Source organism: Pinus tabuliformis, chromosome 4_1 (genome assembly GCF_031772625.1).
Source record: "Pinus tabuliformis cultivar Carrire ecotype Pingquan chromosome 4_1, CPIR1, whole genome shotgun sequence".
NCBI lineage: Eukaryota > Viridiplantae > Streptophyta > Pinopsida > Pinales > Pinaceae > Pinus > Pinus tabuliformis.
Window position 1 is genome coordinate 590,280,025 of NC_142303.1, and position 14,327 is coordinate 590,294,351.

General features: G+C 39.3%; 1 protein-coding gene across 3 annotated transcripts in view; it reads right to left on the minus strand.

The window, feature by feature from the left end:
• LOC149177348 (Cyclin/Brf1-like TBP-binding protein) overlaps positions 1-14,327 on the minus strand; it is a 411,187-nt gene that overhangs the window by 314,761 nt on the left and 82,099 nt on the right. For all 3 annotated transcript variants that reach the window (XM_089420099.1, XM_089420101.1, XM_089420100.1), the window contains one exon: positions 9,874-9,970. In XM_089420099.1, the coding sequence (XP_089276225.1) occupies positions 9,874-9,938 (65 nt within the window). In that variant the 5' untranslated portion in view covers positions 9,939-9,970. The remainder of the gene's footprint in view (positions 1-9,873; positions 9,971-14,327) is intronic.

Below are 14,327 nucleotides of genomic sequence, written 5' to 3' on the forward strand. Positions count from 1 at the left end.
GCAAATTGAGCAAATTTGGAAATCCGAAGTATTTTGCAGGGTTCCAATTTTTTTTAGCGCCTCTAGGCCCAACGTTGAGCCTTGTAGCCCTAGTTGTTGCCCCTTCTAATCCTCTACCCTAGTCGCAGGCCTAATATGGCCTCTCCTCCCTAGTCGTGGCCCTTGGTCCCCCTGTCGTCACCCTTTTTAGGCCTTTCAGGGCTGGTCGCAGGCCTTAGTAGCCTTCCCATCCTTTTCCGTTGGCCCTCCCAGACCCTCGACCTCTCTTATCCCTCCTTCGTCTGCCCTTGGACCCCTCTTTCTCCCTTGAGGCAAGCCTGAAAGGCCTTACCTGGCCTTGCCGCAGGCCCGAAAAGGCCTCTTTTACCCAAGCATTGGCGTAATAGGCCTTCGTTGCCCTAGCTGTACGCCTGCAAGGCCTTTCCTGTTAAAGAAAAGGGTGACTAGATTCGGTATTTGTCAATGCAATTTTGATCTTTTTACTTGTCAAGAAAAAGAACTATTATTTTTATAATTAATATGAATGAGTTTCTTGCTCATTCCATAGGTCTAGGAAAGTCAAAGAGTCAAGATTATATTGAAGAGCTCTACTTGAGCATCTATGTAATGGAAATGGGTCAACCTAGCGTCTAGCAGCCCTCCAAATGACAAGCACCATCCTCTATCATGTCGGCTTGGAAATTGAAGGCAGTCAAGTTGGCTCAAATAATAGACACATCGGTTTAGCAATACAAGTCAGTTTATTTATGGAGATAGAACCACTATATATACGCCATTAGGGTCTGCGCAGAAGAGAGGACAGAACACAAACACATCTGAGATTTTCGAATAAAATTACATAGTTTCAAAACTTCGCATAAACTTCTGCTACTTTGGGTACATATGAAATCTCATTGATAATCTCAATGACATCTCGTACAAGTAATGGAACAAGAATCTCAGATGAAGACTATGTTGCAGTGTTCCAGTCGCAAAAGGGATCTATAAGTTTTCGGATGGATATTACAGTCTCAGCATAATGAAGGAGCAGTGATGACAGTGACAAGGATTATCACAGTCTCAACCTAATGATGATGGAAGGATCTCATGGTGACACACTTCATCTCGACTTACATTAAGTGCAGTCATGATCTCGTTCTTGAAGGTTATGATCTCAATGAAGGTGCAGAGATAATCTTAGTGGTGATCTCAAGGAGCAATGATGGTGTAGCAATGATGATCTCGGTGAAACAGTAATGATGATGATGATCTCAACAGTAAGAAGAGGATTGGTGTCTTGGTCTTGGAGTGACTTGATAGGTCAAGGGTCATGGTCTTGGTGTTCATCAATTAGAATCTCTATAAGAAAAATTATGTGCGGGTTTTCCTCTCCAAGAGGGAGAGGTCTTGGCCCTAGCAAAATGCCAACTTCTTATGTTCTTGTCTCTTTGTTTTGGCAGCAGTTTGATGAAGTAAACACACACACTCATAATAAGAAGAAGATCAAAATAAATAGTAAAATCATTTCACAAATTGTTATCAAGTATAGAAGAATCTATCTAATGCTAACTGCCCTAGATTCTTCAACATGGTATCGAAGCTAAGGTGCTGAAGTCAAATGAAGGGCAGCACAAGAGACATACAAGGATCTATCTTTAAGGACATCAAAGCAAGTTGAAGGGATTAAAGGAGCAAGTATACAACAAGCAATTCTACAATAGTCATGGAGTATCAACTTCAGTAATTACAGTCATGCACTCAACTCATGCTCAGTTTGATGGAGTATATCAGTGATCCTCACTTCTTGATCACTGAACTTTCTCCATGCCATAAAAGATAGTCTCAAGTATATATATATATATATATATTGCAGAAGTAATCCAAGGAATACCTCTCACAATCCATGATTACATCATTGTCTCAGTATAGTCATTACATCAAGGCAGTTTCGGTGATGAGACAGCCTATCTATACAGTGCCACCCACAATTTAGTTATGTTATTCATTGACAAGTTTGAGCTCTCAATACATTGCCTCTCTACACAGAGCACATAGGCATCACTATGCAGTGCCATATCAATGCTTGTCATGGTTTCAAATTTTGTCTATGATTATGATCTCAATAGCATGGTGCTCAGATCAGAACATAGTATCACTAACATGTCAACAATATGTTAAAGTCAAAAGTACCTTAAAATGAATTGGGAAGGTCGTGAAGCAGTCTCAGTGATGTCAAGACCACTGATGTCATGGTGCTAGAAGGCTTCCAAGGAAGTCGTGATGAAAGGATACTAATGATGGGCAGCTCAAGCAAAAGAAGCATCAAGGTGAAGATCTCCTCTTCACACACCAAGTAAGTATCTTTCAATTTTATAATCAGATTTGGTTAAAAGATTTCATGATTGCAAGGGGATTAATAAATCGCTTAAATAATCGAAAGACCTTGCATAGAATAAGGAGGATTGTCATAATCCTCATAGAAAAGAGAAATCGTTGATATCTATGAACAGATCTATGAAGGTAAATCATTGTTTGAATCCATCAAGAGATTCATAAGATTCATATGATATCACTCAAAAGTCCTCTCATACCTAAATAGCAGAAGAGGAGACATAAAGAGAGATATATGAAATGTTAGATATACTCTCGGAAATTAAAGTAAAGAAGGTCACTTAGACCTATACAATAGTAAAGGTATCAAAGAATGAAGGAATAACTTCATGAATATCTAGGAAAGATGATAAGAAGGTAGTCATCATTGATGAGCAAGGTAACAAATATCAATGAACAAAGAAGGTTACCTCACTCGGAAATTTGTGGTCTCTATGCTAGATAGAGAAAGACAAGTTGCAATCTATAGTATTAAAGGATAAAAGAATTCAACCATGTGTAGAAAGGAAAGGCAAGGTTGGTTCTCAAGCAAAGACAAAAATAAGTATCGTTAAGATTCAACGCTATAGAAAGATTTTTGTTAAATTATGGTATGTTCTATGCTTATAACAGTTTACTTCTTTTTCTTATTATATTCCACCAATTAGCAATCACATGTACATAAAGTAAAGTGCAGATAGAACATTAAACGATCGACAGAAAACAAGCCAAGACAAGAGACACAAGATGTGGCGGCTAGCCAGGGACAAACTCCACAATGTGTGGGGAAACCCTTTGATCAAATCTTCTTTTATCTTCAATAATTCAGCAGAGAGAAATAGTACAATAAATCTGATTCATATCAGCAGTAGCAAACCCTAGATCAGTAGCATCAGCATTAGCGGCTTCATTATCAAACTAGGGCAGACCATATCTCACAAACCGACAGTCGGATTGACTTCATTCCACCACCAAAAGTTTCGGCTTCCAGAGGAGGTTCAGATGAACCTACAGCGCAGTTCAGATGAGGAGATCTTCTAGGCCACGCAAGTCAATCTTTACTTCTGCAGTTGCAGCTTCAGTTTCCGCAGTTTCCGGCTTCAAACTAGGGCAGTCGATATCTTGCAAACCGTTCGTCGGATTGACTTCATTCCACCACCAAAAGTTGCGGCTTTCAAAGGAGGTTCAGATGAACCTACAGCGCAGTTCCAAAGAGGAGATCTTCTAGGCCAGGCAAGTCAACCTTTACTTCTGCAGTTGCAGCTTCAAATTCAACAGCTTCCGGCTTCACATGTGCCAGAGAGAGAGACCCATTTCAGCATAGTAGAGAAGAGACTCATATCTGCGCAGTAGAGAGAGAGAGATGTGATGAGATGAGTGAGTCCAAATGAGGAAAAGTCCTCTTATATTTATACACAACGTTGGTGGATGAATAGATGCGACTGTTGGGCTTCTGAGCCTACATGAGTTGTAGGTCGGCTTGATAATAATTCCATAATCAAAATAAATTCATATCTCCATGAATACTTATCGGAATTGGATGATCTTTATATCAATCCTACACCTCTCGACGAGAGGAATCTAATAAAAATATTATTAGCCATGAATAAGATGACCCACATGAAGTTTTGCCCTGGTTGCCAATTTTAACAATTTTGGAAGCTCATATCACTGAAAGATGGAGGAAACTGAAGAAAAGGGCCTAGGAAAGAGGGAGTAACAAATCTCTCCTATGACTAAGATAGTATCCCTCACAAAAGGGTCCTATCATAAGCTCCTAAATCTTGTGTTAGAAGATATGACAATGATAATAAGATGCATCATGGCATTATGGAAGTATTAGAAACAAGAGCTTGTAACATCTCCATAAGAATCATGAAGGACAAAAATCCATGGCAGACAACATGTAGGATATATAGCTCTTGGGAACCTCAGTGGACATTGAAGGAAAGAAAGGAGTCATCTAAGGCTCATCATACATCAAGTCAAAAAGGAAACATGTGCTAGTTGGGGATATTAAAGATCCTCAAAATTCTATGGAATCCTCATCGTAGGGTTCACTAATCTAGATAGGAAGCAAGTGTTTCAACAAGAACTCCAAAGTATGTAATCCATGAGATGATGTTATGACATGAAACAAATCAAGGGATTGAAGATATTTACAATTAAGGAAGTTGTTGGAAGAAGCCTCGATGACCTGAAGGTAAAATAAGGTATATATGTTTGTGTTTAATATTATAATGTCATGTCGTATGGTTGCAGGGAATATGGATCTTTGCTTCTATCCTACGAAGCATGATCAAGAGAAAAAGGATCTCTTCCTCTGAAAAGATGCAGGAAGGCATAAGTCACACTAGATGAAATCAACATAATATGTCCTCATATGAAGTATGAGGTGATTGACTACAATAAAGAAACTATGATTGAAAGCTATGAAATGTGTGAGGAAGGAAGAGATTGTGAGATATGCAACCATGATGAAGGCAATCAACATCCAAAAGACCAAGAAGATTTGACTAGGAAATCTCCCAAAAAGATATGAAGACTCTGATGAAAGTCTGAAAAGAATGAAGACCCTTGATAATGGATATCTTTGGGAGATGTGTCAACATGTATGTTGGATGTTGATACCTACATAAAGATGTCATGATGAAGAGCCATCTCATAAGGTATGATTTGATGTAATATGATGTTTTGATTTCTTGAATAATATTTGGATAATGCAGGGTTACTCGAACAAGACTTGTAAGTACAAGTGCAACCAACATTCATGTGATGGATGGAAACCCCTAAAAGAAGCATGGAGAGAAAAGAAGCAACCATAAGAAGAAGGTTCCAGATATGTACCAAGAAGACCACTTTCCATGAAGAAAGGAATGACATGATAGAATAAGAAGGAATGTGATCGATGGTTGTTGCCCTACAAGGACGAAGCTCAACTAGATTTAATGACATCAAGGAGAGAAGTTGATCAAGCAGCTAGAAGACCCACAAAGAAAGAGTTGATGATATACAGAAGAGTCCCTAACTAAGAGGGAGCTCTGACAAGTCCCTGATCAGGAGGGAGTTTGAATTAAGATCACCCCTGATTACAAAGGAATGATAATTGTGTTTTTCCATGTCATGTGTCATTCACTAGACAAGGACTAACAGTCCTAAGTCTAGATGAAGGGCATGAATGGAAATATAGACACATGATAGACACAACATTCTTGTCTTCAATTGGAAAGAAAGAATGGGAGGATTGGGTAATTATTTGGCATCCGATACTCTTTGAGGATGTGTAGGCATCCAAGACAAGAGTAGGCAAGAGGACCGATATTCTTTGAGGGTTGGGAACCCAAGATAAGAATAGTCCTAGAAGGTCATACTCAGTGAACACCCGGGTGGGTATGTACCGTGAGAGACAATGATGAAGGTGTCTATAAATCATTGGTCTCAACAACATTGTAGCTCATGGTCTCGTGGAGAGATGGAGCTGTTAGACAAGGCCTTGCACTATGACAATGTTGATTGATATAATGCTATACAGATGGGATTACCAATCCGATTCTTCTTATGAGAAATTCTTCAAATTGAGAATAACCAAGTATCATCGTAAATACCTCCCTAGTTAAGAGGGAGTGTTGAAGAAAAGGTTAACTAGGTTCGGTATTTGTCAATGTAATTTTGATCTTTGTACTTGTCAAGAAAAAGAATTACTAATTTTATAATTAATATGAATGAGTTTCTTGCTCATTCCATAGGTCTAGGAAAGTCAAAGAGTCAAGATTATAATGAAGAGCTCTACTTGAGCATCTATGTAATGAAAATGGGTCAACCTAGTGTCTAGCAGCCCTCCAAATGACAAGCACCATCCTCTCTGTCACATCAGCTTGGAAATCGAATTAAAAGGCAGTAAAGTCGGCTCAAATAATAGACACATTGGTTCAGCAATACAAGTCAACTTATTTATGGAGATAGAACCACTATATATACCCCATTAGGGTCTGTGCAGAAAAGAGGACAGAACACATATATATCTGAGATTTTCTGATAAAATTACAGGGTTTCAGAACTTCGCATAAACCTCTGCTACTTTGGGTACATCTGAAATCTCGTTGATAATCTCAGTGACATCTCGGACAAGTAATGGAGCAGGAATCTCGGATGAAGACTATGTTGCAATGTTACAATTGCAAAAGGGAAACATAAGTTTTCGGATGGATATTACAGTCTCGGCATAATGAAGAAGCAGTGACGACAGTGACAAGGATGATCACAGTCTCAACCTAATGATGATGGAAGGATCTCATGGTGACACACTTCATCTCGACTTACATTAAGGTGCAGTCATGATCCTATCATAGTCATGATCTCGTTCTTGAAGGTTATGATCTCGATGAAGGTGCAGAGATAATCTCAGTGGTGATCTCAAGGAGCAGTGATGGTGCAGCAATGATGATCTCGGTGAAGCAGTAATGATGATGATGATCTCAGCAGTAAGAAGAGGATTGGTGTCTTGGTCTTGGAGTGACTTGATAGGTCAAGTGTCATGCTCTTGGTGTTTATCAATTAGAATCTCTATAAGAAGAATTATGAGCGGGTTTTCCCCTCCAAGAGGGAGAGGTTTTGGCCCCGGCAGAATGCAACTTGTTGTGTTCTTGTCTCTTTGTTTGGTTAGCAGTTTGATGAAGTAAACACACACACTCATAATAAAAAGAAGATCAAGATAAATAGTAAAATCATTTCACAAATTGTTATCAAGTATAGAAGAATCTATCTAATGCTAACTGCCCTAGATTCTTCAACATTCCCCCCCTGTCGTGGGCTTTCATAGCCTCTCTCCAGACCTTGGCAGCCTCATTCCCCTAGCTGCTAGCCTCATTAGGCTAGGTGTTGCCTAATCTTGGCCTCTAGCCTTCCTCCTTACCCACCCTTATGTCATTTTCATCTCTGAGTGAGTTATCTCTAATTTTTTGCTTCTAATATTTGTTGTTTGCAGAGGTATTGGCCTGATTTTTGTGGTTGCAGGTAGTCTCTTCATAGGAGGAATTGTGGGCAAGTTTTCTATCCTTCTTCTAGGCCTAGAGCCTAAGTGGTTTGCCCTCAAAACCCTTGATCTCTTCACTGTTTACTTAGTCAGTTAATCATTTGATAACAATGGTAAAGATCTCATTTAATTGGCATAAAATCACTCATAAGTTATCCAACACATTAAAAAATAACTTGCATAAATTGGGCATCCATTTGTTTGGCACATTTCATGAAGTCTTAAGGACTGTCATAGGCATAATCAAATCTGATCCTAACAGTAGCATTGACATCATAAGGGAAGCTATTTCAATGAAGATCTTGGTTTTGGCAAAGTGGTTTTGATAGTAGATTCACTCATTTGCATTTTGGTACTCATAGGCATGTTGAAAATTGCACCATTTGAAGGAGCTTGACCCTATGGTCAAAACCCATCTCCTAGCACACATATATATTGCCATTCAATTGGACCTCATTGGGCATCATCACACATCTCATTCATTTGACCAAACACAAGATCTTTCCACACATGCAAAGGAGAAGAGGAATATTATTTTTGCGTTAACAAGCTCTCTTGACTTATGTTGACCAATGTTGACGTGGTTTGTTTTCTCTCTATTTGACCTAATCGTTGACTGAAGTTTGAACGATGAATTCTTTGTGATTTGTTGACTGTATTTGACCAAAGTTTCATCTCTGTTCTAGGTCATTGGCTGAGAGTTGACCGCCGGACAATTGTGGCACTTTGACCGAAACTTTGACTGAGGAATTACAAGCCACATTTCGGCCCTTTTACCAGAAGCCTCAAGCCAAAATTCAGCCCTCTTGTGATTACTTTGATTGTGTGCAGCGTTGACCAGATTCTCTCTCTTTTGAATGGTTTGACTTGGCATTTATTGAGCTCTGAAATTAGCATTTTGACTAGAATATTCTGGTGTACTATTGATGAATTGAACTCTCATAAGGAAAGATTACCGGGTTTTCCCCCTTGTGGGGTTTTGTCGCAAGAAATTTTGGTGTCTCTTTTGTTTTATTGTTATCTGTGATCTCTATTGCTCTATTGAAGTTAATTGTTGAAATTTTTCAAGTATAACTGCTAATGATTGAAATGCTCTAAAGAAGTCAAATTGTATCATTGGAAGTAGTTATCAGTTTGAAAAATTGTACTAGTCTTGTTTGCAATAGAAAATCAACATGGTTTCAGAGCTTTGGTGAAGGAAAAAGAGCCTTGAAGAGCACTGAGATTATCTTGAAGAGCAATCAGATCATCTTGAAGAACTTTGAGATCCTACATCTTTTGTCTTGATTGGTCATATTCATCATGAATTCCTTCATGAAGATAGAGAACAAGCTTGAAGGAGCTACAAACTACAAAGCATGGAAGATTAGAATTGACCTAGCGCTTGCAAGGCATAAGGTCTCTAGTATTGTATTGGGAAGTGTTACTGAACCAGCTAATCAAGCAGGAAAAGATAAATTTCAAGAAAATGACATCTTAGCCATGAGCATCATTCTGGAATATGTTAGAAGTCATCCAATTCCTTATATCGTTGATCTAAAATCATCCAAGGAAATGTATGACGCTCTTATTGGATTATATACCATCAACATTGGATTATATACCATCAACAACATCAATCAATCTATAAGTCTAAGAAGTCAGCTTCGTAATGTTAAGATGACAAAGAATGATACTATGGCATCATACTTCGCAAGGATCTCTCAATTGATAGATCAACTCAAAGCTATTAATGAACAAGTACCCGACAGAGAATTTGTAGCTGTAGCAATCAGTGGTCTGCCTAACACTTGGGATTCTTTTGCAGCAAGCATTAGTGGCAGAGAAAATGCACCTACCTTTGATAAGCTATGGGCTACCTACACTCAAGAAGAATCTAGGCTCATGTCCAAAGGCAAAATTCCAAATCCAGGTGAAGATTCTCAAGCTTTTGCGGCCCACTTGAAGAATAGCAAGGGAAAAATAAATTTTGGAAGATTTCAAAGAAGTACAGAAAGAGGACCTGCTCCACAAAGAAGACCTCCTCTTCCCTCTCAAGAAAGAAGAGACATAACAAATGTTCAATGTTGTTGTTACCAAGCATATGGTCACTAATTAGGTGTCCTCAAAGGAATGATGATCGCAAAATAAAAGAGAAGCAACATGCTTCTGCAACTGATCTAAATGAACCATCTCATAAGAAGAGAACTAGGAAGAAAGATTATGATGATGAATAATCATTTTACTCTACTTTCATAGGTTCTATTGCAGGTCATGATGAAAATTGGTTGGTGGACAGTGGTGCCTCTAGGCACATGACTGGAAGTCGTGATAATCTCTTTGAATTGGTTGAAAAGAAGATAGCTCAAAGGATGGAGATTCGAGACAATGGCAAGTCCACATGCTTTGCTTCTTAAAAGGTTTGTATGACAATTACAATATTGATTGCCTTCCGAAACAGAGAAAGTCATGGAAGAAAAGGAATCTTAAAGATAACGATGAATTCTGCTTACATAAATCCATTGATATCATCACGCTCTGTAGGTTGATCCTTTCCACAATAGCTGCACCACACCATGATGCCAAGCTGATCAAAATTTTCAAGGATCCCTGTTCATATAAATAGTCATGAATCACATTTCCAAAAGTTGTATTGGCATATTATAATTGTTCAACATACGAAACACCAGATCTCAGCATTTTAAAATGTATAATAAAGCCAATACTTGACACAAACTTGTGCCTATTAAATTCTGAAAAAAAATTGATAGTTAGTGTTAGGATACAACTGGACAGAAAATTTTGCTTACTTGGGAGATAAACAATTATTAACAAGTTTATCTACCAAAAGAAATTCAAAGGGATTTAGTATATACATACTGACATGAAAGAAATCGTGAATGAACATTTTGAAATAAGAAATGATACTTCTGACTATTAGCAGAAACCATATAACCAGTGGACTAGTTAGATTCCAACTACCTTCAATATATGCAAGCTTCAACACAAATTTTATCACCCAAAGTATTCTACGAAAAATGAACTGGATAATGAATGTGCAACAAGCAAATTTAGCAATTAAGATAATCAATGATGGTATTAAATGTGGAAAAGATGCCAAATCAATCTAAGAAGGATACATGGACACCAAGATTAACATTAGTCAAACACCATTGGCCTGACTGAATATAATTAGTTTAGTGTTCATGGTATAGTGTACTTTAATTAGTACTTTTGGGTTAGTGGTCAAATAAAAGGATTTGAGTTATTGAAAGAAAAAAATCTTTTTTTCATGAAAAAATATCTTTATATTCCATATGAGTAATATATATGTTTCAATCCTCGAGGGACTGCTCAGGCTCGAAACCATTACAACAAAGTTCATCATGTCACTTGTGGGAATTGAACCAAGGTGGGAAGGATAACAATCATTCCTGCCAATCACCTGAGGTGAACCCAATTGACAACTTAAGTTATAAAATTAAGTCAAAAGCTTTTTAGTTACAGAATGTTTGTTGCCACCAATATGTGCCTCTCTCATATGACATATCAATTGTCTATGTCAATTTTACAAACATTGAATAACAATGTTATCTTATTCTTGGTGAACATCCAACATGAAGCCATGCAAATCTATCACAGTTGTTAGCAAACTGTGTCTTGCTTATGCTTTTGTTTAGCTTATCATGTAAGATCTCTTCCAAAAAACCATTTTGCACAATCTCATATACTCACAGCCTTGCCTTTCCATGAATAGATTAACCCAACAAAGAGATGAGGCTTGGATGCTTGATTTTCAATTTTTCATATTGATATATAGTGTGCTTGCCTTCACCACTCTCCCAAAACGTTTTGGCACACCCTCTTTCCTCCCCACTCTCCTCTTTCCCTGACCTTAATACCAGGTCCATGTCTTACCTACTTTAATTCTCTATGGTGTTCCAGGGCAACCCTTCATCCAGGTTACCTCTCCTCCCCCCTCTTACTACCTATTTTCTTGTTGAAATATTTGAGAGTTGGTTAGAGTGATGAATACTAACTAGCAAAGCAGAAAATGAAGAGGAGTTTCAGGCTGAGTTCTTCAAACATGGCCTCCATGCCCTTAATGAGCATATGGCAGATCTCTTCAACCATGTTGTCAACATAATGCTTCCTCAAACCTGGTCCCATCACACTATCAACCAGATCCACAAATCAGGCTCCAATTTCAATCCTAACAATTACAAGATGATCATGGTTTGCCACATTCTAAAAACTCCATAACATTGCCCTTCATCTGAAGCCTTCAAAGGAACTTCAGTGGAGACACCTTAGTGCTAGAGGACAAGCAAACTTCTGGTCTGCACATCAAACCATGGACCACATCCTTACATTACGAGGCCTCAATAAGAATGCAAGACATCACTCTTCAAAAGTATATTGTTGTTTTGTAGACTTCAGATAAGTGTTCAACTCGGTCCTGCAAATGCCCTATTCCAAAGTCTCAGGATATTGGCAATTCTGATACTTTCCAGACCACCATCATGCACCTTTACGAGTCTATTCTTGGCCATCTTCAGACAACACATAGGATGACAAATTTTATTAGGAGCTTACTGCAGTCAAAAAGGGCTGCCCCTTCTCACGTACCACAATTGGGAGTTACAATGATGAGTTGGAGTCCTTTCGTGCGTTTATCCAGATTGATAATGGGCACCTCCTTCATCAAGTCATCATTTCCATCCTTCAGTTGTCAACAATATGATCCTCCTAGCCTCGTCTCTAAAGGACCTCCAGAGATAGCTAGATGCATTAGCTCTTCTTTGAAATTCCAAGGTTGAAAATCAATTGAGTAAAGCTAGGTTACGATCTTCAATGGGTCAAAAAGAGTCCCTTTGAGACTATTATTTCTACTTCATAGGGTAAATGATTAAGATCACCACTACATATACAATCTTGGAGGTATAGTTTTCAATGCCCCATTTCAGATTGAGGCATGCTCTTCAACCCTGAGGTAACAAGGGCTATGGATCCTTAGCTCAACTCAAGAGACAAAGTTTCTTGCACCACTACTAAGACAGACCATCCAAAATGTCTCTCATGGACTCCATTATCCAACCCACAATTCTTTACTAGTCAAAGGTTTGGGGACCCTACTTGCTCCAGGTGGACTAGGCTACCCTTGAGACAATTCCAACCCTTCTAGGCTACTGACAAGAGAGATATGAATCATGATATAAATATATATTATATGTCCAGGACTACATTGTCATACTGCATTCAAAGTTTTCCTTGAGGATTTTCCACAATCAACCTTGCATTGTCACTGTTGATTTGTGGTAGCATTGGATGTGCTCTAGCCACGAAATTTGGCGAAGAGGTTGGGGCACATGAGATCTCCAATACCCAGAAAGGGTTTGGGCAGATTCTAAACGAGTAGTAGTGCATTAGACAGAACCGGGCACGGACTGTCTTCCAAGTACCCTCTGGGTATATCGAAAGCCCCCTAGCTCCCTTGAAACCTCGCCATAGATAAACCGTCAGCCGTCTTACTGCTACAGTACATCGAGAACAGCACTCGGAGAGATTACTCACACGTACGATAGGGTGGTCGGGTTGTACAGCTAAGGGTACAGTTGATCCTCCTTGGTTAGTGCCCTAAAAAATTGGGCCGAGTACTACTGTCAGACCCTTATGTATATTGCGATCTGTAGCACCTGACACTCCTGGAGACCATCGTTCCCTTCTCTATCTTTGGATCACGCATAATCTTTGCTAGATCAGCTCTCGCAAGGGAGGTTTTTGTCACAGCAACAGCAATCAGTGCCGCTGTTCAGATCTATCAAAACAGCCATTCGAATCTATCAGAGCCGCAGCAGTAATCAGTTCCGTCGTTCAGATCTATCAGATCAGCCATTTGGATCTCTCAGATCCATCAAATCCGCCATCCAGATCTGTGTAGTTGTGTGGGTTCCTATACCTAGGCGTGATTTTCGCAGGACTTTTGGCAGCATTCACATTTCTAGGATTCAGCTACTGCAATATTGCTAAGCAAGGAGTAAAACTTCATTCCAAGTAAAAATTAAAAAATAAATAAAGTCTGAGACCCCCCGAGGCGCTTATTGGTGACTTAGCCCATCAAAATCAGGACGACGAGCTGAGCAAGGTGGTACCATTCAATTGTTAGTGCCAAAAAAATTCGGGCGGTCCCAAAATTTCAAGTACATCGGATCGGTGCATGGTAGAAACTAGAGCTCAAGCTATGGCGAATGAAAATATCAACAAACTTGAATCATCATTGAACGAGGTCATGACGCTGCTGCAGAACTTAAATACAACACTCTCTAAGGGCAAGGTGGAGGCACGCGAGGAGGCCTATATTGGCAATGAAAGATGGCAATGGTGACAATGGCATCAACGTTGCTATGGAAGGCCCTTGACTTGGGAGACATTCAAAAAAGCTCTTATGGATCGCTTTGACCATGAATCTACCCTTTTGGGTTGTCTCACTAAGTTCCGACAGACAGGAACAGTGAATGAATATAATACAGCCTTTGAAGCCTTACCTTTCCGCACTGGAGGTCTACAAGATGAGTTCTACACGGAATGTTTTGTCAGTGGTCTTAAAGAAGCCATACAAGCCCACGTCCGATTGCACCACCCTAGCTCATGGCTGCAAGCTTGCAGGATAGCTCGTGAAGTAGAACGTGCGTTAGCGGCCCAGTCCAATCGCCCAAATTTCATCGCCAAAGGTCGCCCCCCACAGGCTCAAAGCACTACCCAAACACTCAAGGTTCAAAAGGTGTCACCGGCAAAAATGGCGGAAAGAAGAAAGCAAGGATTATGTTACTACTGTGATGAGAAATACTCCCCCGGGCATAAATGCAAGGAGCCCAAATTCTTTCAAATTGATGCTACTGATCACAGTTCATCGGAGGAAGCCCCACCACTTGAGGAACCAGAGGAGGAAGAAGAGGACAACCAACAG